Below are 24,691 nucleotides of genomic sequence, written 5' to 3'. Positions count from 1 at the left end.
GACCTTACTCCTTATTTAGGAGCATGCTTGGAGAGGAATTTTTATAGTCCCATGTTTTTTGGGTAGAATGCAAAAGGATCGGGGCTTGAGTCAACAAATCTTGAGTTGAATTTGTGCTCTTTTCTTCTATATTGGGCTGAAGAAAATGGCCAACGAAATTGTTCTCTTGGCATTGTACCAGCTATGTAACTGTGGACAAGGTACAGAATTTCTGTGAGCCTTGATTTAGTCATCTATGAAATGGGAACAGAGTTGTAAGGAGGCTCTCCTTGTCTCTAGGACTATCACTGTTGTGCCCTGCAGATAGACTCTGCCCCCTTGCAGACTGCCCTGGGTACCCTGGATGGTTACCCTCCATACCTGCTGGCTGGTGTGGCCTCCACTGCCTGCTTGACTCACATGCGATGGAGGCCACCTGTGGCTCGAGGCCATCACAGTGGAGGTGGGTTTATATAGTTGGCCACAACCTCGCTGCTGTGTGACAGAACCCCTCTGTTAGACAGATGTCTCTTCAGGGAGGGTGGGTTAGTTCTGACTAGTTACCATAGGAACTAGTTACTAGTTACTACTAGTTACCATAGTAACTTGTTACCATGAAATTAATTTTGTCTTAGTTTCTCCTTCAGGTATCCGATAGTCCCAAATGGTTATTAGGGACTGTTTCTCTTTCTACATCTTATCAGGAGGCAAATGGTGAAAGTTTTTGGCACTTTCAAAACTTTCAAAATAGTGGGGCAGAGGTATCACTTGTGGGTGGGTAGCACAGTGTGGCCAGTCACTGTGGCAGAGCATCTTCATTGGCATGTCCACTGGAATCACATGGGCTGGGAGAGGGCTGATGTTCCAGAGAAAGACTGCTTAGCCAACAGACGAATGTATATGTAGCACAGATAACTAGCATTTCAAACCACCGGGGGTTAGTGTTTATTCTTCTAGCTGAAAGGGAATGGAGAGATAACTGTCAAAACTGTGGGATCCATCTGAAAATTTAAGTTGTGATTTAAATTTAAAATTTAGATCTAAAACTTGTTTAAGAAGATGAGAACACACTTGATTGTGTGGAGCATCAAATAGGGGAGCATACTTGGTGATTCCTGAGGTTGATTTAAATGTGGGCATTTTTTGAAGTAAGGGAACAAAATGACAATAATGGACTCTTTTGCTTTCTTGGTAGGGTTAGATGATTGCCTGCAGCAGTATGTCCACAAGTTTGAACGAGAGAAGATTAACGGAGAGCAGCTGCTACAGATTTCCCACCAGGATCTTGAGGAGCTGGGTGTCACACGCATTGGACACCAGGAACTTGTGCTGGAGGCTGTCGACCTTCTCTGTGCACTGGTTAGTTCAGGAAAAGGTGATCTGTACTGCAATGATGGTTTTTTAAGAATCTCACCTTTTAAATCTCCTTGGTTTTGCTATCTTGCTTGTCATCATTTTCTTAATGATCCACTGAAGTAGAGCATGAGCTGAAGATAATATCAGAAGGGAAGAAAAGAAATAATTTTCTAGGAAGAGCTGGTAAACAATAGCCTGCACCTTCAATCTGGCCTGCTGTCTATTTTTGTAAATAAAGTTTTATTTAAGTGTTATCTGTGACTACTTTTATGTTACTGTGGCAGAGTTGGGTAGTTGTTTCAGGGACTGTGTAGCCCCTTAAAGCTGAAAATATTTGCTCTCTTGGCCTTTACAGAAAAAGCTTTCCTTTTATGGAAAAAACTCTGTATTCATTTTATTTTCCTATCTTTTATAAAGGATAAAAAGATGAAGATGGTCCTGAATGAACATGTCATCTTCTCTATTGAAATGACAAATGGGTTTTGATTTTTTGGGTCTGTTTTTGTTACATAAAAATCATTTTTATATTTTACAGATTTTTTTGATAGTTTAATAACTGATGCTGGTGCTTGAAATATTCAGCCTATGAAATGGCAGCTGGATGGGGAAAAAAAAAATGTGAATTTAGCTACATTTCGCAGTTGACTGAGTTTTGGCTTGAACCTGAGCGAGTTAAATCCAGCCAGGTTCTGACTCTTCATTGCATCTGTGATGTGGGGAGTATTGATAGCTCTTTTAGGTGTGGGCTAACACCACCTCCAAGGGCATCGTGTTTATAAACTGGTTGGCATAGGGTGGGATCCACGTCAATTGTGGTGCCATGCGAAGGATGCCATTTCCTTAACTGTCTTGCTTTGGACAAAGTCGGCAGCATTCAGACTGCTCTGCTGTGAACCTGAGCCAAGGGCATATACAATTACATCACTGAGAATGGTGGGAAAAAATGTGCTGCCGATTGCTTGCCATTGGCGGTTGCGTCCCGTTGATTACATAACACTTGCTGCATTGTGCGTGTTCTTCTTAAAATGGGCAGAGCCTTGTCTTCTGCTTTGAGATGCCCTACACTTGTTTAGAAAAGTAACGGGGGAAATTGTGGTTGATGAATGAGCTGCCACCAGGGACACGCTGTGGCCAAGTGGTGTGAGCGCTGGCCTGGGAGGCAGGGTTTTGCATTTTAATCCAGGCTCTGCTGCACGCTCTTGGCTCTGTGACCTCCAGGGAGACCGCGGTGTCTGTTTTCCCCATTTGTGCAGTGACACTCCCCTAGATGTGAAAGCCTACACTCTGTAGCAGCAGAGTGAGGGGGTTTGTGCTATGGGCATATGGGACAGGGGTGATCACTTTCCCGTTTGGAGCCTCAGTAGGAGATGGGCCCCAGCCTCCCTCCTTCAGCCGGTGACCCGTCCAGCATCCATCAATCCACCCCAAGGTGGGCCCCCCTGTGGTCCTCACACTTTTGGGGCTTCATGCGTGGGGCTGTGTCAGGAGTAGCAGGGAGATTGTCTTTGACTTCAGTCCCCAGGGAAAGTAGCCTGTTTCTTCCTGGATGGGTCCAGCTGCTACATGGCCTTCTGGCTTGGTTCTGGAAGCGGCCAAGGCTCCAGGACAGCATTGAGCAGCTCGATCAGGGTGCCCCTCTCCCTACCAGCATGCCAGTCTGCTTCTCTAGAGCCTGGTACGAGCTTTTAGACACAGCTGCCCGTCACACAGGATCATGTGTATCTGGGCAAAGAGAGGTCAAAGGGATGGGGCAGGGGTTCGGGTTCGGGGAGACTTCCTCCCTTGCTCCGCAGAGTAAGGCAGCAGAACCAGCATTTAGCTGTGTATTAACATGTAAGTGTTTTGTGCTGCCCAGAAGATATCCTAGTCCTGTTTATGAATAAAACTTAGGTGTTTCATACAGTAAGACATGTTTGAGTTTACTCGTGTTGCGCTTTCTGGGAACATTGCTTTTTGGTCTTTTTCTGCTGTTTCAGATCATCTCTTTGGCTTTGCGGTAGGGCTGGGAGGGCAGGTAAATTACTTTGAAATTCACAAGATGGAAGGGGAGGAGGCAGGATGGACTGCAGGCAGGTTGTGGACATCAAGCAGGATAATTAGCATAACAGCTGCCTCTCTGCTTCCCCTCCTTCTCTACCTCTTAAAATATTAGACTAAAGTGAACAAAGCTGGAGAAATGCCAGAACCTAAAGCTGTGTTTTATCTCCTACAATTTCCTTCTAATTTCCTTTGTAGACAAAGTTTTGACCTCAAACTCTTTCTGGGCATGTTTCGTGTAGCAGAGTGCCAGTGAATGCATTTGACAGGAGGGTCATGGAAGGGTCTTAAATGAATGTGCCTTTTTTTGAGTAGGGGATGGTTTTCGAGCATTCAGTAAAATATCTTTAGCCTGGCTATAATCTCCTTTTAAAGTATTGTTATAATACATCTGTTTATTATATTAATACCATGTTTAATCCATTGACACCATATAGATCTTTGTATATCTAAACAAGTGTATATTTAATAAATGTATATTTAAATAACTTCTTTGCCTCGAATAGTCCATCCCCGGGACAGTTAATATGTATTTGCAATTGTCCCTGGTATTATTATGAGAGATATTTCTATGTAAACAGTTTAGTGGATGTTGATTTTATGATGGACAGGAAATGAGTAGAATTAGAAGCAAGAGAGGGAGGAAAAAACAAAAACACTGGAAAGTTTTGGAAAGAAAAGGGCAGATAGAATTTATAGGAACCTAAGTAAGGAACCGCTATTAAGATCCCCAAACGAACGAGCAGATGGGCCACTGGTTCTGATTCTGGATACAGAACAAGGAGAACTCCCTTTTGTGACACTGGCCTTGGCTGGCTAGAGTGGCTTAGGAGAGAGACTTGTTTTCTGAGGCAGAACCAAGACCACTTCTCAGAACTGAGTTCAGAATCCAGTTTTTCTCCATCTGGGGCAGGGGGTGCCTGGGACAGGCTGTAGAACCGCTTTTTTCCAGGAGCTGCTACATGTGACCGTTTAAGTGAAAATGAATTAAAACGAAAGAGTAGAATTCAGTTGCTCAGTTGCACAGCTACATTCCAAGTGCTCAGTAGGTATTTGTGGCCAGTGGCTACCATATTTGGACAGTACAGCCGGAGAACATTTTCATCATTGCAGAAGGTTCTGTTGGACAGCATTCGTCTCTAGGGTTGGGTGGAGAGTAAAAAGGTTCTAATATAACTGCAAAACCCATTTTCTCTGCCAGATCAACGAGACCCTAGTTTCCTGAAGACCAAGAGAGGGACAGATGTATTTTTAAGGCTGGAGTAGGCTGAGGAAAGTGAACAGAGTTGGAATTCATACACGTATCAAGTGATGCCATCTACATATGTGCTTAAAACAAAATACCTGTGGTGTGTCTACCTGCCCAGGGGGCTTCTGTGCACTTGTGCACCCCAGAGATGACCCATTATTCATCATTTACCATTCAGCAAAACAGTTTAAAACAATCTTTTAAAGTTTCAATATGTATTCATTTGGTGCATGGGGTCTTGGTTGCGGCATGCAGGATTCTCGTGTCATGTGGGATCTTTCACTGGGGTGTGTGGGCTCTAGTTGTGGCGAGTGGGCTTAATTAATTGCTCTGAGACATGTGGGAGGCTAGTTCCCCAACCAGGGATTGAACCCACGTCCCCTGCATTGCAAAGCGGATTCTTAACCACTGGGCCACAAGAGAATTATCCCCCCACCAAACATTATCCTTTCTGTGGGAGAAATCACTCAAGAAGAGGAATCTTTGCTGGCCGTTTTTGGTCTTGCTTATGAATGGGAAAAGAAGGGAGCGGAGAAAATGTGTAAGATTTGTCCTTAGCTAAAATGTGTGCAATTAATGACACCAGAAGAGTGGACTGCCTCTTTCCCCCCGTCTCACCTATTGTTTCTCTGGCCAGACCATGAAATGACCCCTGATGGCTAACTTCTAATGAAGTGGGATCTTGGTGGAAGGTTTTCAGTACATGCCTACATTTTTGGAGATTCATTTCATTTCTTAGTTTGTACCTTCTCGATACCTTATCTTCAATTAAGCAGTTTCTGAAGGAGACAAACGTTAGGGAAAGGTTAGTGAAAATGATCAAATCTGGTCTGGGAAATTATTCATTTACTCTCTTTCATTGTGGGGCACTTAAGTCAATAATCCTTTCCTGATTATGTTTCTACAGTAGTTCTTTGGAACTAATATAATCAGTTTCTTGTTTTCTTATTGTGGAATGGAGTGGAAAGGAAAGGGATTTTCCTTTCTTCCCTTGTTTCTTCTTTGCTACTGCTAAGTTGCTTCAGTCGTGTCCGACTCTGTGCGACCCCATAGACTGCAGCCCACCAGGCCCTGCGCGTCCCTGGAATTCTCCAGGCAAGAACACTGGAGTGGGTAGCCATTTCCTTGTTCGTTTCTTTACTGCTTCTTAAAATCATAATCTATGTAAAAAAAGGCAGAACTATAGTGACAGGAAGAATATCAGAAGTTGTTGGGGATGAGGGGTTAGGGAAAGTGACTGTGAAGTGGTGTGAAGGATGTTTGGGGGTGATGCAGGTGTTCTATGATTGTCATTGTGATGGTGCTTATGTGACAACATACATTTCTTAAAAGTCACTGTGTTGTACATTTAAGATTAGTAAATATTATGGATCATAAAGTATACCTTATTAAAGCCTATTAAAATCTCTAAAGTACCTTAAAAATAGAATTATAATCTGTCATAGCTACATCTGTTCATCCTTCTAGTCCCATGATTTGTGGGAAATGAAAAAAAAAAATTTCATCTCAGTGGAAATGAAAAGAACCGGTTAGCAAGCTACATTCCTCTTTTGTTTTAATGTTAAGAGTGGTTGCTTTATAGAAGATTGAGGTCTAAAATTTCCTATAACACTAAAGTGCATTTAATCCTCTTTGAATTAAAGAAATAAATGCTGTACAGTAAGAAAAGTTCCAAGTTATCCATGGTGACACTGGCTGCAGAAAGCCGGGCTTCCTGCTCTTAGTTCAGAACTTCTGCCGTAAGTTGGCAGGCTGAATCATTAACTGAGTAAGGGAACAGTTCCTCTTAATCATAGTCACAAGTCCTTCAAACAGGCTGCGTCAGGTGGCTGTTTAATCCATTCAGTTGTGAGTCTCTGATTTTCTGAATTTCAAAAGCCATGGTGAAAATCCATCTTTTTATTTCCGTCTTCTCTGTTAAAGGACAATGCCATGTTTTGGTTTCTGGAAAAATGACAGTTAAAAAAAAGAATGGATGAATGTAAGGTTTAGAGGGAATGTTCCTGTTGATACAGAAGACTTATTTTTGTTATGAAATTTAGATTTTTGTAAAAACTTGCAACGAGTTTTCAGTTAATGCAGCTGAAGAGTTCTTGTCTTTATATTTGTTCTTAAATTTTTCTGTCTAAATTCTTTTATTTTTTTTGGCTGCACTGTGTGGCATGCAGAATCTTATCTTAGTTCCCTGGCCAGGGATTGAGCCCATGCTCCCTATAGTGGGAGCTGGTGCTGCTGCTAAGTCACTTCAGTCGTGTCCGACTCTGTGCGACCCCATAGACGGCAGCCCACCAGGCTCCCCTGTCCCTGGGATTCTCCAAGCAAGAACACTGGAGTGGGTTGCCATTTCCTTCTCCAATGCATGAAAGTGAAAAGTGGACATGAAGTCACTCAGTCGTGTCCGACTCTTAGCGACCCCATGGACTACAGCCCACCAGGCTCCTCCGTCCATTGAATTTTCCAGGCAAGAGTACTGGAGTGGGGTGCCATTGCTTTCTCCCATAGTGGGAGCATGGAGTCCTCATTATTGGACCACCAGGGAATTTCCTCTATCTAAATTTAATTTTTTAAAAAAATTTTACTAAGAGTTAAGATGCCACATAAATGTAAACATCACGTAAAATCTAATTAAAGTTAGAAATGTTTTCATTCAGGGTATTGTCTTTTGTTGTTATTGTTACTATTTACCATTGTTCATCTTTCCAAAAGAAAAAGTTCTCACAGACTCCCTGGTATAGTTATACTTTATGTATCTTGACTTGGGGACATTGCTCACCCCTCCCTGAGACATTAGAAAGGGGGGCTGTAAGAGAAAAAGACTATAATTTCAATACCTTTAGACCATGAAAATTTTATACCTTATTTAATGTCCCTGGATGTGTTCCAGTGTCTGTCTCCTAGTGTATAGTCTATGGTAACTAGAATGGAATTTGTATCCTACTGTTGTGTGAAAAGTGTGTGAGTCTTAATTATGTTGAATTGGTTCATGGTGCTTTTCAGGTCTGCTATATCCTTCTACTTTTCTGTATATTAATTCTAATAATTTTTGAGAGTTTGAAATTGAAACTCCAACTAAAAACATCTTATTTTACCACTTAAAATACAATCATAATATATAGAGGAACTGTATATAACTTTCGGAGAAGGCAATGGAACCCCACTCCAGTACTCTTGCCTGGAAAATCCCATGGACGGAGGAGCCTGGAAGGCTGCCGTCTATGGGATCGCTGACGGTTGGACACAACTGAGCGACTTCACGTCCACTTTTCACTTTCATGCATTGGAGAAGGAAATGGCAACCCACTCCAGTGTTCTTGCCTGGAGAATCCCAGGGACGGGGGAGCCTGGTGGGCTGCCGTCTATGGGGTCGCACAGAGTCAGACACGACTGAAGCGACTTAGCAGCATATGTAACTTTGTTCTGTGTTTTCCAAGGCTCCTGTAAATGTTATCATGCTTTCATAATTTAAAAAATAAAAAAGCGGAAAAAAAAAGAAATGAAGGCTGTAACAGAGGAGAAGGCGGTAACAGAGGAGGGGCTAAAAGACAGGCTAAACGCAGGTGGGACAAAAGCAGCAATCAGATCCAAAGAAAGTCTGCTGGCCTTCCAGAAGGGTGAGGTTCCAGGTGGCTGAAGCCTGTCAAGGAAGCTTCTAACACATCACAGGGATGGAGCGGGTCAGGATAGAAGTCAGAGGGGTTAAGTTTGGGCTGGATCCAGGGTGACTGGCCACTCTTCTTTTTCCTTGTTCCATATCCATCCTGTTTTCTGTCTCATCACTTTGCCCTTTCTTGGACAGGGGGTATGGAAGGGGGGTTATATGGCTTTGGGATCCAAAGCTTGTACCCTTGGTGCAGATCGCCTTGGTTAGATCCTACCGCCTCCACGGATTAGCTGTGTAACTTCAGAGAATTTATTTAACGTCCCTGTGCCACAGTCTGCTTACCTGCAGAATATAGATAATACCATTTCCACCTTCATAAGCTGTTTGCTTGTGATAATGTTTGCCAAGCACTTAGCCCAGTTTCTGGCATAACATGTTCAATAGTGTTGGCCATATATTATGACCAAATTTTACATGGTACCACATTCTTGCTTTGGGATGCTATTGACATAGTTTAATATACCTCAGAGATATTTATTTATTTATTTTTGTTAAAAAGTGATGAAACACCAATTTAGGACATGTACATGGAATACTGAAATTCATCTCTCTCCTCTAAGGTTGTCTCAAATTTCATGTTGTTGCTTGGGATTTGTTCTTTATCTGGAAGGGAGTTGTTCAGTCACTCAGTCTTATCTGGCTCTTTGTGACTCCATGGACTACAGCATGCCAGGCTTTCCTGTCCATCACTGTCTCCAGGAGTTTGCTCAGATTCATGTCCATTGAGTTGGTGAGGCTAGCCAACCATCTCATCCTCTGCTGTGCCCTTCTCCTTTTGCCTTCAGTCTTTACCAGCATCAGATTCCACTGAGTCAGCTCTTTGCATCATGTGGCCAGAGTATTGGAGCTTCAGCTTCAGCAACAGTCCTTCCAGTGAATAGTCAGGGTTGATTTCCTTGAGGGTGGACTGGTTTGATCTCCTTGCAGGGAAAGGAGTAGTCTAGGGCAATGTTGTCATAGGCAATGAAGCTTTTAAAGGCACCCACGTAGGTTGAACATTGCTCAGAGGGAACAGAGATTAGAAGCTCACGGGACAGAAATGACCTTTCAGGTGAACTGCTCTTTAGACAGTGCTGCTCTGTTTCTGCATGAGTTCCATTTGGTGGAAATTTATCTACTCAATGACTCCTTTACATTTGCTGTCCTGGAAGTGCAATTCTGAGGGATGTATGCAGAGCCGAGCTCTGATGGACTATGCATCTGAGTGAGGAAGACAGTGAGCAAGGTGGTCCAGAGATGACGGAGAGGTGATGGGCTAGAGAGTGACCTCAGGAGAAACTCAGCAATATCTGCAGACATTTTTGTTTGTCACAACTGGGGAAGGGATACTACTGATTTTAACAAGTGGAGGCCAGCTAAACATTCTACGGCTATAGGAATCCCACCTTAGTCCACCAAATAGAGAATTATCAGATTTTAAACGTCAGTAGGGTCCAGGTTGAGAACCTGCTCTAGATGGTCCTGGAAGCTTTGAAGAGGAGGGCATATTTGGGCTAATTAGGATGTAAATGGCCTTCCCTGGTGGCTCAGTGGTAAAGAATCTGCCAGCAGTACAGGAGATGCTTGGGAGATGTAGGTTTGATCCCTGGGTCTGGAAGATTCCCTGGAGAAGGAAATGACAATTCACTCCAGTATTCTTGCCTGGGAATCCCATGGATAGAGGAGCCTGGTGGGCTACAGTCCGTGGGGTTACAAACAGTCGGATATGACTAAGCAACTGAACACACAAGATGAAAGTGATAAGAAAGCTGTCTATGCCAAAATTTGTGGGGGAAGCATTTTGGGAAGCAAAACTATCAAGAATAAAGTTCCTGAGGCAAGAGTAGGCTATGGAAGGAACGGAGGGAAGGCTGGTGTGGCTCATGTGGGTGAGATCAATACTCTGGGTAAATCACGCAGGGTTTTGTGGCTGAGATAGGAGTTGTTCAAGTGACTCAGTGGGTTTTGAGTTATGAGAGTTTGGACATTGTTGATTGTTTTGAATTTTTCCGTTTGATTTTGTTTTCCAGAATTATGGCCTTGAAACTGACAATATGAAGAACTTGGTTTTGAAACTGCGAGCGTCCTCCCATAATTTACAGAATTACATAAGCAGCAGGAGGAAAAGTCCAGCTTATGATGGGAACACCTCCCACAAGCCCCCCAATGAGTTCCTGACTTCTGTAGTGGAGCTCATAGGTGCTGCCAAGGCCTTGTTAGCTTGGCTAGACAGGTAAGTGATGGGTGTGCTTTACTGTCCTATGAAAGGAGGTCTGAGACACACAGAAGTCTGTACTTTGCCTCAGGAGTTCGGAGTCAGTGGTCCATTTTAGGGTCCCTTTGGAAGTTCTAGAGAAGGTGAATAGCAGGAACAGATTAACCTCAGCTTAGAGAAGACTTGAGCTTTACTGAGGTTAAACATTACTAATTATCTGGCTACATGAAGGCTATTAGTTGACTTTTGAAGGGATGTTCATTCCCTTGTCTCATTTTTGGTTATGTTTTAATCTAGAACTTCTCTGTCTCTTTGCTATTCAGATTCCTATTTTGTGTGTTACTTAGGAGGAAACTTACATAACAATTTAAACTGGCTTGTTGCATATTGTGCTTGTTAATACACGGTGTGGGATCCTGGTGGCTTCAGCGTCTTCACTATTTTTTTAAAGAGAATTTTTATTGCTTTCTAGGGCTCCATTTACAGGGATCACTGACTTCTCAGTGACAAAGAACAAAATTATTCAGCTTTGCTTGGACCTGACCACTACAGTCCAGAAGGTCAGTGCATCACTGTTGTTTTCTAAAAGTTTTTTCCTTTTCCCTTTTCTTCAAAGGATTTACATTCAGGTATGAAGTACCAGTCTGTCTTTCTCTCCTTCTTCTCCCCCACCCCCCCATCAGAGCTAGGGAGAGATGAAAGGCTTTAAATTAGATGTGTTATATAGATAGTTTCTGTGAAGAATGACTAGTGGCCTTTACATCAAAGATTGCCTTCTTTTGTTTCAAAATAGTTGACCTAATAATCCTGTGCTTTCTCTAAAATGTTAGAACACTACATTTTTTTTAAAATAGAAATTTTGGAGTAACAACATTTCACCATAATCTTTGTTCTGAGTGTGGTATTGTATCTGCTTCTTAATTTTCTTTTCGTTTTGACCTGTGGAAGTTGGATTTACCAGTCAGGATGAGCTCAGTGATGATGCAGTAACAAACATCCCTCAAACCTCAGCAACTTATTCCTGGATTATCTACGTGTAGATGGATCAGCTGGGAGATCTGCTTCAGCTCTCCTCACTTCAGGATGTAGGCTGACAGAATCTCATGTTGTTTTTCCCCAAGGCAGAGGGACAGAGAACCTGGGTGATTTTCACACTGACAGATGTTCTGGTTTGGAAGTGACATGCCAGTTTCATGCACCACTCATTGGCCAGACTTTCAAATCCTAATGAAGGCCAGGAAGATATTAACTGGCACATAGCAGACTCTTGTGAAATTATTCTTAAATTGAGTTGAAGCCATAAAAATGTAAGGAAGAGCTTGTTCTTTTTCCATGTCCCACTTGGTTCAAGTATTCTGAGAGTGCACGTTTGTTCCCACTGCTGATTTGGCAGAGTAAAGAACATCCTTTCTTCAGTTCTAACCATGCCATAAAATAGATGCAGTTCTGAAAAGCCATATGCTTTCTGTCTGTTCCTGGAACATGAAGAGTGAAGTTTGGCTGTTTTTTCAGGTCCAGTTCTGAGCGGCCCTTGAACTTGAGGCATGTGTGACTTCATCATATGTTTTTGAGGCCATGTTTTTAGAAAAGTACCCAGAGCAATAGAGAGATGCTGAGAAACTCAGCATCTTTCTTTATGGTGTATAAAGTAATTTTGACAAAAAGTCTGATACCAGTCATGCTGTTTTCATTATGTAGCCATCACATACTGGCATTTCTGGTGGAAGATGCCCAGGGGTACAGATCCTGTTCAGAAAGGTACCCACTCATCGAGTTTGCCCTTGTTTACTGGGGCCATGTGACGCCTGGTCCATGATTATTGGTGCTTTCTAAATGTGTGTTGAAATGAATGAGATAATGCTTTTGACAAATAAGCTAATGAGAATTTACTTCTTATCACGAAAAATTTAACCCAGACTTAAGGGGCACAAGAGGTATTGTTTTTGTGTTTATTTTGTTTTCCCATTGGTACTCAATGAGCGTATGCTTCAGAGATAGACAGCTGCGGGTTCAAATTCTACTTCTACCATTAATTAGCTCCGGGACTTTGGACAATTCACTCAAAACTTATGAGCCTCAATTTTCCCATCTGTTAATTGGAAATACTAACAATTACCTTACCAGATGATTTGCTTCAATTTCTACAATTTATTTGTGGAATAAGAAAAAAGGAGGAAGAAAGTGTAATATGAAGACACGTTTTAAAATATATGTGTATTTGTAATACACATATACATCTGAAAACCTATATACAAAGAAATATCTAAATACAATGGGAAATTTGGAAGAAAAGTTGAGACTACTTTGGCAAGGAGAAAAGTGGGGAGAGAAAGTATGAGTCAAGCTAAAGAAAAGAAAACATTTTGTCATTTACAAAAAAGCATGTATGTGATCACATTTATTTATTCATGTAAGAATGGATCTAGAAGAAAAATATAAAATATTTAAAACATAGTAAACCTATCTCAAAAAGATTATGAAGATTAAAGAAGATATATGAAAAGCACAGTGCCTACTTAAGAAATAATAACCTATAGTAGGAAATATAAAAGTCTTTTCTGGTACCAGTTTTCTGGAACTAAACTTGTTGGCTTAAGAAGGAGACGAAGTTAACACATATGTTAGTATTTCTGGTATTTTCTAGCTTATTGAAATTTGAACAATTGCTACAGATGAAGACTGGAAATGTATAAAATATATATGGGAATGCCATTTTATGAACTTGGGTTGAAAAGGCATGTTTAGCTCATGAGGAACATGTGTTTTCTGTAGAGATTAGAGCACATAGGTGCTTTGGCAAGTGGTAAAATTTGCGTGCACAGTTGAAGGATGTGTGGACTGTCTTTTTCCATGGGAGGTGTCATGGCAGCTGCAAGGCTCACCTTGCCAGGGATTTCACACCCTCTCACAACTAGGGGACGTGCAGTTTTACTCAGAACTTCTTGGCAGAGAATCTTTTGACTCTTTAGGAAGAAGCCTGCCTTTTCCATTTATTGCTTTTTTTTTTTTTTCCCCTGGGGAATTGAAGGAGTAAAAGCTGGGTCTGTATTATTTCTAGTGACAAGGAACACGTTCTCCTGCAGTCTCTATTCCGGTGTTCCTGTCTGTGAAGAGAGGCATTTGTTTGTCCCTTTTCTTGTTCCTCTGTTCCACTTGCTGCCCCTTTGCTGTCCTCATTCGTGCAACTTTCTCTGCATCCTTCCCTCTGATGACAGTGTGTATCTCTCCTGATTGGAAGGCTAGAGAGTTGTTTTTTTTTTCCCCTGCAAGGAAATGGCACACTTCTTTTGTGTGTGTGTATTCATTAATTTTTTTCTTTTCTTTTTTTAATTGAAGTGCAGTTGATTTATGCATGTTAGTTTTACGTGTGTAGCAAAGTGATTCAGTTCTATTGCACACTTCTTTTAAGCCTGCTTGGGTTGGAGTCCTCAGCTGCCCCACCTGAGTCCACGGATAGACCTTCCATCCAGTTTCCACGCTGTATTTCAGGGGAAGCCTCCTGTGGTGGGAAGGCCTTCTGACCTCTGTCTTCATTCTCTCCTCTTTGCGAGGACATGAACACGTGTTGTGCTGGCGAGGGACAAAATGGCAGTGGCAGTCGCTGGGTCCTAGTGTAGAATGAAATGGGGGGAATGAGCCCTAGAAAGTGAAGTTGCTCAATCATGTCTGACTCTCTGCTACCCCATGGACTGTAGCCCATCAGGCTCCTCCATCCATGGGATTTTCCAGGCAAGAATACTGGAGTGGGTTGCCATTTCCCTCTCCAGGAGATCTTCCCAACCCAGGGATTGAATCTGGGTCTCCCACATTGTAGGCAGATGCTTTACTGTCTGAGCCACCAGGGAAGTCCTAGAGAGCCCAGGAAACAGAGAAGGAGAGAGGACCATCCCCAGAGAAGGGAGAGCCAGGGGACCATTTATGGGGCCATTTATTGGTTGGGTCTCAGCTGTGGACTACCTGCTTGACGTGTGTTATCACATTTAATCCTCAACAATTCTCTGAGGTAGCTGTTATCCTCCTGGCTTTGCAGAGAAGGAGGCTCAGGTGTGGAAAGGTTAAACCCATCTTCCAAGCCTCCTCAGTCAGTAAGAAGGGAGAATAAGGAGGGAGGGGAGCGGATGCTGTCCTTGACTGGGGCTTGGCTCATCCACATGACCAAGGGATGTAACAGACCTCAGCCCTTCTGTCGGAGTCCCGAGGGCCTGACTTGGTTCCAACGCTTCTTTTTTCCATTCCGTTGCCTTCATGCCAAACAGCATGAAGTCAGGCCTGCAGCTGCTTCCTCCCGGTAGGAATGGGTGTGGGAACCCACGTCCACGAGGGCGGAAGGTAAAAAGTGTGCCCTTTCACACGCTGCCTTGGATGGTTCGGGGAGGCAGGAGTACCCCTCACCCAACTTGGCTCCATCACCACAGAAGCCCGTTTTCTTTCTTAGTGGCTCCTTGGATCCATCAAAGAATCAAATGTAAGGAACCACAAGGTCACACATGCACCTTGACGTCTGGGCCCCGGTGTATGGAGAGGAGCTCTCTGCCTCACCAGGATGACAGTCCTCCTGTTATTTGGGGATTTGTAATGCTGGGCTACCAAGGTGGTGCTAGTGGTAAAGAACCCACCTGCCAACGCAGGAGATGTAAGACCTGTGGGTTTGATCCCTGGGTCGGGAAGATCCCCTCAAGGTGGGCACGGCAACCCACTCCAGTGTTCTTGCCTGGAGAATCCCAGGGACAGAGGAGCCTTGTGGGCTTCAGCAGAGGCGCAGAGAGTCAGACATGACTGCACACACACATATACAAAATGAAAAATCATAGACACAAACCATTAGTTTTATTTCTGGAACAAGACCTTATAAATATTCTGTTTTGCTCAAGTTGCCATTTACTTAATATTTCTGTCCTTCAGCTGGTTTGAATTAGGGGAGGGGTCATCATGGTATTTAATGGTTCAGTTTCATGTACAAGATGGAGGATGAAAAGCACATTTTTGGACTGTCATCACTCATATTTTACAGAAGTTGCTCCTGGAGTTTGAATTTACATTAGACTCACATGTGCAAAAATATACTCCTAAATTTCTTTTTTAAAGTATTTTCTCACCAGGCTGCTCTTTGCCTGAGAGTCAGTATAAATTTTGGGAGCAGTAGAGTGACCATTATTTCCCACATTTTTACCTAGTAGAGAAAATTTAAAAATTTTTTCAGAAAGCACTGAAATCTGATTATAAAATCATAGGGTAGAATGCCATACATTTTAACCCCTATTCCCAGTGGCAGAAAAAAAATGACCTAAAATGACATTTTGACTGAAGCAAAAATCTTTGATCATTCCAACAGAGTTGATGATTGTCCTTCCTGCACATGAAATACTTTGAATTTTCCTTAGGGTGCCCCAGTTTGGGATTATACTTAGTGCATGCTGGATGCTGAACTGCTTCAGTCGTGTCTGACTCTTTGCAACTCCATGGACTGTAACCTGCCAGGCTCCTCTGTCCATGGGGCAAGAATACTGGAGTGGGTTGCCATTTCCTTCTCCAGGAGATCGTCTGGACTTAGGGAGCGAACCGCCATCTCTCACGTCTCCCGCACTGGCAGGCAGTGGTGCCAGGTAGACTCTCAGGAATCTCGCTGGTCTCCCTCTTCTCCGGCATGCACAGTGCTGTGCAGCTTGAACTCTTCTGCTGTAGATACTGTTCTAGAAGGTTAGCTGAGAGTTTCACATTGTCAGTTTCACTTTGGCTGCTTTCAGTCGGGACAATGGTGATTCCTATAATCAGCTAACTGGGTTCATAGGGTTCTGAGTCTTTTGTTCTTGAGCTGAGTAAACAATGCTTTGCATTCCGGCCCATTATTTAATGTCATCAATAGCATACTTCAAGACCACTTTTTTGGCAGCGTGTTAATGAACGTTTTGTTGAACCCCTTTCATCCGTTAAGGACTGAAATATCTGATTTAATCTCAGTGGTGCTTAAAATAAACTTTGTGGCTAAGTTTACTCAAACCCTTATTTGAAAGCTATTCTTATGGGCAGGCCCGGAGCTAAAGACTCCCGGCTTGTTGGCCCAGTGGCTAACTCAGCCTAGGGTCAGGTTTGAGAACCATTATCAACGTTCTTGGACTCTGATTTCTGGCTTCCTACTCTCTGTACAGTCTGGACAGTGGGTAGAGTTTAGTTCAGGTGATTTCTATAGGCTTTCTGATTAAATAGCTGGTCAGATGGGTTCCTTGGATGATTAGCATCGTGGATCTGGAGACAGTAGAGTCTTAGGAGGAATCTAATGTCGGCCCTCGTTTCGAAGTCTTCTCTTTCCTGAAGTTTAGGACTGCAGGCTGCAGGGTCGGGGGTGTGTGTGTCAGGGACCTCCTTGGGTCCCAGGAAATAGCTAGCCAGCTAAACCAATTGTATCTGAAAGTTTTTTTTTATCTCTTATAGCTTTAATTTTATTCTTTCTTCCTTTAGGATTGCCTTGTAGCAGAAATGGAGGATAAAGTTTTGGCTGTTGTAAGTACACCTTCTAAAAGTTACTGTAAAATTCTTTTTCCCAAAACAGTGGGAATCACGTTCATTAAAGTATATGTGTTGTGGCTAGGTATTTCAGGATATGCTTTGAAATACTGACTTTTGGGATGTGAATCTCTTAATTTAGGTAGAAAGGCAAGAATACAAGTTATTTAACAACAAGATCAACTATATTGGGTATATTGGGGTCTCTGCTTTGCTCCCCCAACACTTCTTCAAGGTATAATTAGATAGCTAACTCTCAGCTCTCAGGGTTAAACTAATGTGCAAATTTCACTTTTTTTTAATTAAAAAAAATCTTGGCAAAAATCTTATGATGGAAGGGGATGTACTGTGACCGTTTAAAAAGCATTTTGTAACTATTCATCATCACTTCCTCCTTTTGACATAAGCCAGCCTGTGCTCTTTTGATAAGGCCTTCCTCCTACTGATGTTGAGGAATTTAGCAATGAAACCGCTATAAATATATTTTCCATAAATAGGGAGGTTAAACACACTGGAGGCATGCAAAAAGTGTTGCTTCTTGGATTCTTCCCCCTTAGAAGAAAAAAACCACTCTTTAGAAAATCCTGATTTCTTTGGTTGTTTAATTTTGAAAGGTTAGATTAATCTGAGATTGGGAGAAATAACCACATGTAGCCACTATGGTTTCTACACGGAGACCACTTAGTAGGGATCCTCATGTCTCTACAGTAATTTTATCTGGTCAGTGTCTGGTGTTCAGAGAATGTGAGTCGTCACGGTAAAGCTCACAGACCTAAAGGTAAAATGCAAAACTATAAAATGCCTCGAAATAACAGGAGAAAATCTTACTGACCTTGGGTTTGATGATGAGTTTTTAGATATGACGTGAAAAGTGTGATCCATGGGCTTCCCTGGTGGTGCAGTGGATAAGAATCTGCTTGCCAACACAGGGGACTTGGGATCTATCACTTATCCGAGAAGATCCCACATGCCATGGAGCAAGTAAGCCCACACACCACACTACTGAGCCTGTGCTCTAGAGTCCAGACACTGAAACTACTGAGCCCATGCGCTGCAAGTACTGAAGCCTGCATACCCCAGAGCCCGTGCTCTGCAACAAGAGAAATCACCACAGTCAGAAGCCTTCGCAATGCAACTGGAGAGCAGCCCCCTCTCACTGCAACTAGAGAAAGGTCCAGCTCATGCAGCAACAAAGACCTAGCACAACCAAAATACAAATAAATGAATAAATAAATAAAAACAAATAAGAAGATTAGAATAGTCTGCTTGAAAGAAGAAAAAAAAGAATGCCTTGGATTGTGGATTGATCAACTTGTTGACTCTTTTTACTAACGAAGGATGGAGCCAATCCCAGCTAGAGAGCACATCTGGATGTTTGAGTCCACTGAGAAACTCAGGAGTGAAAAAATAAAAAAGTGTGATCTGGGAGAGAAAAATGGGTAAAGTAGACTGCATTAAAATTAATATCTTTGCTCCATCAATGCACTGTTAAGAGAATGAAAAGACAAGGCACAGACTGGGAGAAGTTGTTCTCAGAACACACATCAGATAAAGAACTTATATTCAAAATGCACAAAGAACTCTTCAAAACTCAATAATAAGAAAGCAAACAACCTAATTAAAAAGCAGGTGAAAGATCTGAACAAACACCTCATGATAAAAGATATACAGTTGGCAGGTAAGTATATGAAAAGATATTCAGCATCACATTCCATTAAGGAATTTCAAATTAAAATAACAATGAGGTACCACTACACATTTAATAGGATAACTAAACTCTACCACATGATGAAACCAAATGTAGAGCAGGAGGAACTCTTGTTCATTGCTGGTGGGAATGCAAAGTGGTGCAGCCACACTGGAAGACATTGTAGCAGTTTTTTTTCCTTACAAAACTAAACATACTGTTACCCTACAAACCAGCAGTTATCAGCCTAGGTGTTTACCCAAATGAAAGAAACTTATATTCACCAAAAGCTGCATGGGATATTCTAGCCACTTTAATCATAACTGCCCAAATTAGGAAGTAGCCAAGGTGTCCTTCAGTATGTGACTGGATAAACAATGGGGTACATCCAGACAATGGAATACTATTCAGCAATAAAAAGAAATGAGCTCTCAAGCCATGGAAAGATATGGAGGGCCCTTAAATGCATATGACCAAGTGAAAGAAGCCAATCTGAAAATCTAAAATCTATATACTGTCTGATTCTAACCATATGAGACTTTGGAAAAAGCAAAACTATGGAGAGAATAAAAAGATCAGTGATTGCTAGGGGTTCATAGTGGGGGAGGAGGGACAGACAGGTGGGTGGAACTGAGGGAAGTTTTAGAGTAGTGAAGCTATTCTGTATGACACTGTGATGGGGAATACACGAGATTGTGCACTTATCAAAACCTGTAGAACTGTACACCCTAAAGAGTGAATTCTAATGTAAACTATGGAACTTAGTTAACAATAATGTGTCACTACTGGTTGATCAGTTGTAACAAATGTACCGTACTAATGCAAGATGTTAATGAAAGTGAAAGTGAAGTTGTGTCCGACTCTTTGCGACCCCATGGACTGTAGCCTACCATGCTCCTCTGTCCATGGGATTTTCCAGGCAAGAGTACTGGAGTGGGGTGCCATTTCCTTCTCCAGAGGATCTTCCCGACCCAGGAATCGAACCCAGGTCTTCTGCATTGTAAGCAAGACGCTTTACCGTCTGAGCCACCAGGGAAGTCCTCATGTTAATAGTATCTTATTATTAACCATTATAATAATATAGGTGTGTTAGAAACTGTTGAGATGGAAAAGAAAATAGATGGAACTCTGTAATTTCTGCTATTTTTTCTCTAAAATGAAAACAGCTTTAATTTTATTTATTTACTTACTTAATATTTTGGCTGTACCACTCCAGTGACATGTGGGATCTTAGTTCCCGACTAGGGATTGAACCCACATCCCCCGCATTGGAAGCGCAGAGTCTTAACCAGTGGACCACCAGGGAAGTCCCTAAAACTATTTGAAAATATGAAATGCATTTTTCAAAAAAGGTGCAGGACAAAATGATTATTTTTTTATGTTGTCAGTATTTGGTATGCAGAGAATGTGAGCCATTCTTAAAAAACCACAGAGATGGCTGGGAATACGTGGTTCTCTTTAGTTGCTGAAAGGGGGTTTCCGCCCAGCCTGTGCATTTCAGTGGCTGTAAATAAGTTAATCTAAAAGCTGCACTTTTAAAGCAAAGCTGGAATAATGGCACTATTCTACACGTTGCAAATATGGAAGCTATGTGCTACGTGTTCACTGGGTGGTTTTATCACAATGTTATGACCAGAGCTAAGGATGATCAGTGAAGTGCATTAAAAAAAAAAAATTCAGTCCGAGTTAATGATTGGCCTTCTCTATTCGCCTCTCCAACTCTAGGTCAAGGTTTTAAATGGCATCTGCGACAAGACCATCCGATCTACCACAGATCCTGTAATGAGCCAGTGTGCATGTCTGGAAGAAGTTCACCTACCAAACATTAAACCTGGGGAAGGTTTGGTAAGGCTTCTAACAGCATTTGTTTATTTTTGGATAGCATCATCGTTTTATTAAAGTTGTTTTTTTTTAAAAAAAAAAACCAATAATTCCATATTGCTTTCACTAGAATTCTGAATAGTAGAATTAGACTGATTTCCATTATGTAGTTAAGAATTTGCTGTCTTGAACTGTTGATATGTTTTATATCAGTGTCTTCAAAGTATAAAAATAAATACAGTTTTAAAACTGTAAACTCATATCTTGAGGAATTGTCTTAACAGTTTTATTTTTAGGTCTTAGCAATACAAGGAGATAGAGCACATTTCCACAAAGGAAAGATGGTCTCTGGGTAGAAAACCACATCTGCCGTGAAGTCTCTATTAGCGCTTAGGCTTTATGTGAGAAGAGACAGGTTGAGAGAAATGATGCTTTTAAAAAAGTTCAGAAATGTTTTAGACGTAATGTATGAGCTCTGTAATAACAGGCCCCGAGAGTACCTACAGGCAGATACCTAGATCAGCACCTAGGTCTGCATTCTTGGTAAGGAGAAATGTACATAGAGTCTGCTCCAATTCAAAGTAAATGATGGCTTATACTGAAGTAAACATGTAAGACTTCCTGAAGGTGGGCTTATTCACGTATTGAAGTGGAGAAGTGCCCGCTGCTGCTGCTGCTGCTGCTGTTGTCGCTTCAGTTGTGTCCAACTCTGTGCGACCCCATAGACGGCAGCCCACCAGGCTCCCCCGTCCCTGGGATTCTCCAGGCAAAAGTGGGCAGAAATGGAGTTGCTGTTCCAAATGGTGAAGTTATCCAAGCAAAGCCCTCTGAAGAGGAATACCATGTAGAGGGAGAAGCTGATTACTCTGATAGTGAAAGTAGCAGGAATAGAGAGGCTGGGCAGAAATGTGAAGGTGTTAGTGTGGATGAGATACTCATCCCCAGAGGCTTGTAGATCGCTGAGCAGGGCAAGTTCACGGTCAAAATGACTACTGAGGAGGTTCTGTGCTATTACAGCATTGGTACCAGGGTGATCAACTACTCTTTGCTCTCTCTACCTTTTGCTCTTTCCCCATCTTATAAAAGTTTAATAAACATTTTTTAAAAATAATACATAGTGCCTCAAACTGCAGAGATATTTCTTCCAGGCTATGCATTCACCTCTGAGTTTGCCCATTGGGCATTTGAGGATGGAGTGTATTAATATTTATGCCTCCCTTAAAATGCAGGAATGCCTGTTTCTAATTTATTTCTTATATTGTGTTCCTGAGCAGTCTCTGCTCTTACATCCTGGTTTGGTTGTTCGTGGCTTGAATAAGTCATCGGTGCAGTGACTACTGAGACCAAATTAAGTGAATGTATTGTGTCACTACACAGAGAGATGGTCGGGAGAGGACCGGCCTTGTTTGAACTGCCTCATTCATTCAGCAGGTCTGAGAACATTCCTTCTCAGTCCTCAGACATAGAGCAAAATTCTGTGTGCCTGGTACACAAATTATAATATCAAAGAGATCTTGTTTCTGATTTCTTTCACTAGTATTTGGTTAGTTCCCCTTCACCGCTCTTTGGATCTTGTTTTACAGTGTTTCAGAAGGCTGAAGAATGAGGGGTGTTCAGAAATGACTGCCTTTAATCTTTTGTTAAGTCTAAGTCTCACTTGCAGCTCTGTCTCTAAATGTTGGAGTAATGAGTTAATATGTTTGTGACTCACTCTAGGGTATGTACATCAAATCAACCTATGATGGATTGCACGTGATTACGGGAACCACAGAAAATGTAAGTGCATATCCATTTACTGTAAAAGCTATTGTACCTTCAAGCAGATTTGACAGTGTCCCTATTCTTTTCATTTAAATATGTGTATGCTGTTCTATTATCTGTAAGGGAGTGTGGGTGCCTGTTTTGTTTATTTCTGTTGCTAGTGTGCTGCTCATCACCAGCTGTCATCAATGTATTATTTAAATTGTCCTTTATTGCTTTCATTCACACACCTTGCCCAGCTTGCACAGCCATCCTGTGTGGTTTTTTTTTTTTTTGTGCTCTTGGAAGTGTTAACCCATAAACACAAAAACAGTGATCTCTTTGTTGTTGAGAATCACTCTTATAAGAGCTGGAATTGGTGACCATATGTGTTAAATATAGTGTTTTTTTAAAAAAGTGGACTTTGTATGTGTCACCAGAGCGACTATTTTTGGGTTTTTGCATGATAAAGTTTCTTTTTATAGAGCTGTAGTTCATATTTGCATGATACTAAAATTTGTGGTTTTTTCCCCCTTAATCATTTGAATAGAAAAAGCAGGGCCATTTCTGTTGTGAGGAACTTGTACTCTGTTATCATCCTTTAGAAAATTCTGCTACATAAAAGGTTTTTCCTTAGTCTCTAAAACATTTTGAATTTGTGAAAAGTAGAGCTAATTGAATGCTTTCTTTATGCAACCTACAATATGGCTAGCTTTTGAATGACATTGATACAGAGCTTGAAATGTCTGAAAAAATTCTCTGCATCTGTGTAAAAGTAGCATGTGTCTATGGAATTAATTGCTATTTAATCAAATAAGACAAGAGGATATAATTCAAGACACAAGAAACTTGATGACTACTTATCTTCGTTGTTGTTGTTATACTCGCTGAGTCATGTTGGACTCTTTGTGACCCCATGGATTGTAGCCCTCATACCAAGGGAATGTTTCATGCAAAGATGGGCTCGATAAAGGACAGAAATGGTATGGACCTAACAGAAGCAGAAGATATTAAGAAGAGGTGGCAAGAATACACAGAAGAACTGTACAAAAAGATCTTCATGACCCAGATAATCACAATGGTGTGATCACTCACCTAGAGCCAGACATCCTGGAATGTGAAGTCAAGTGGGCCTTGGAAAGCATCACTATGAACAAAGCTAGTGGAGGTGATAGAATTCCTATTGAGCTATTTCAAATCCTGAAAGATGATGCTGTGAAAGTGCTGCACTCAATATGCCAGCAAATTTGGAAAACTCAGCAGTGGCCACAGGACTGGAAAAGGTCAGTTTTCATTCCAATCCCAAAGAAAGGCAATGCCAAAGAATGCTCAAACTACCATACAATTGCACTCATCTCACATGCTAGTAAAGGAATGCTCAAAATTCTCCAAGCCAGGCTTCAGCAGTGCGTGAACCGTGAACTTCCTGATGTTCAAGCTGGATTTAGAAAAGGCAGAGGAACCAGAGATCAAATTGCCAACATCTACTGGATCATGGAAAAAGCAAGAGAGTTCCAGAAAAACATCTATTTCTGCTTTATTGACTGTGCCAAAGTCTTTGACTGTGTGGATCACAATAAACTGGAAAATTCTTCAAGAGATGGGAATACCAGACCACCTGACCTGCCTCTTGAGAAATCTGTATGCAGGTCAGGAAGCAACAGTTAGAACTGGACATGGAACAACAGACTGGTTCCAAATAGGAAAAGGAGTACGTCAAGGCTGTATATTGTCACCCTGCTTATTTAACTTCTATGCAGAGTACATCATGAGAAACGCTGGACTGGAAGAAACACAAGCTGGAATCAAGATTGCCGGAAGAAATATCAATCACCTCAGATATGCAGATGACACCACCCTTATGGCAGAAAGTGAAGAGGAACTTGATGAAAGTGAAAGTGGAGAGTGAAAAAGTTGGCTTAAAGCTCAACATTCAGAAAACGAAGATCATGGCATCTGGTCCCATCACTTCATGGGAAATAGACGGGGAAACTGGAAACAGTGTCAGACTTTATTTTTTGGGCTCCAGAATCACTGCAGACGGTGACTGCAGCCATGAAATTAAAAGACACTTACTCCTTGGAGGAAAAGTTATGACCAACCTAGATAGCATATTCAAAAGCAGAGATGTTGCTTTGCCAACAAAGGTCCATCTAGTCAAGGCTATGGTCTTTCCAGTAGTCATGTATGGATGTGAGAGTTGGACTGTGAAGAAGGCTGAGTGCCGAAGAATTGATGCTTTTGAACTGTGGTGTTGGAGAAGACTCTTGAGAGTCCCTTGGACTGCAAGGAGATCCAAGGAGTCCATTCTGAAGGAGATCAGCCCTGGGATTTCTTTGGAAGGAATGATGCTAAAGCTGAAACTCCAGTACTTTGGGCACCTCATGCGAAGAGTTGACTCATTGGAAAAGACTCTGATGCTGGGAGGGATTGGGGGCAGGAGGAGGGGGCGATGATGGAGGATGA

General features: G+C 41.9%; 1 protein-coding gene across 5 annotated transcripts in view; it reads left to right on the top strand.

Annotated features, from left to right (window-relative positions):
- CNKSR3 (CNKSR family member 3) overlaps positions 1 to 24,691 on the top strand; it is a 105,922-nt gene that overhangs the window by 62,171 nt on the left and 19,060 nt on the right. For 3 of the 5 annotated variants that reach the window (XM_069598750.1, XM_069598746.1, XM_069598749.1), the window contains exons 2-7: positions 1,175 to 1,338; positions 10,292 to 10,494; positions 10,949 to 11,036; positions 16,933 to 16,974; positions 20,390 to 20,509; positions 22,202 to 22,261. In XM_069598750.1, coding sequence (XP_069454851.1) covers positions 1,175 to 1,338; positions 10,292 to 10,494; positions 10,949 to 11,036; positions 16,933 to 16,974; positions 20,390 to 20,509; positions 22,202 to 22,261 — 677 coding nt within the window. Of the gene's footprint in view, positions 1 to 1,174; positions 1,355 to 10,291; positions 10,495 to 10,948; positions 11,037 to 16,932; positions 16,975 to 20,389; positions 20,510 to 22,201; positions 22,262 to 24,691 lie in introns of all 5 variants that reach the window. The other 2 variants (XM_069598747.1, XM_069598748.1) reach the window with 1 other exon arrangement.

This window comes from Ovis canadensis, chromosome 8 (genome assembly GCF_042477335.2).
Source record: "Ovis canadensis isolate MfBH-ARS-UI-01 breed Bighorn chromosome 8, ARS-UI_OviCan_v2, whole genome shotgun sequence".
Classification (NCBI taxonomy): Eukaryota; Metazoa; Chordata; class Mammalia; order Artiodactyla; family Bovidae; genus Ovis; species Ovis canadensis.
This window is presented reverse-complemented; position numbering and strand designations above follow the sequence as displayed.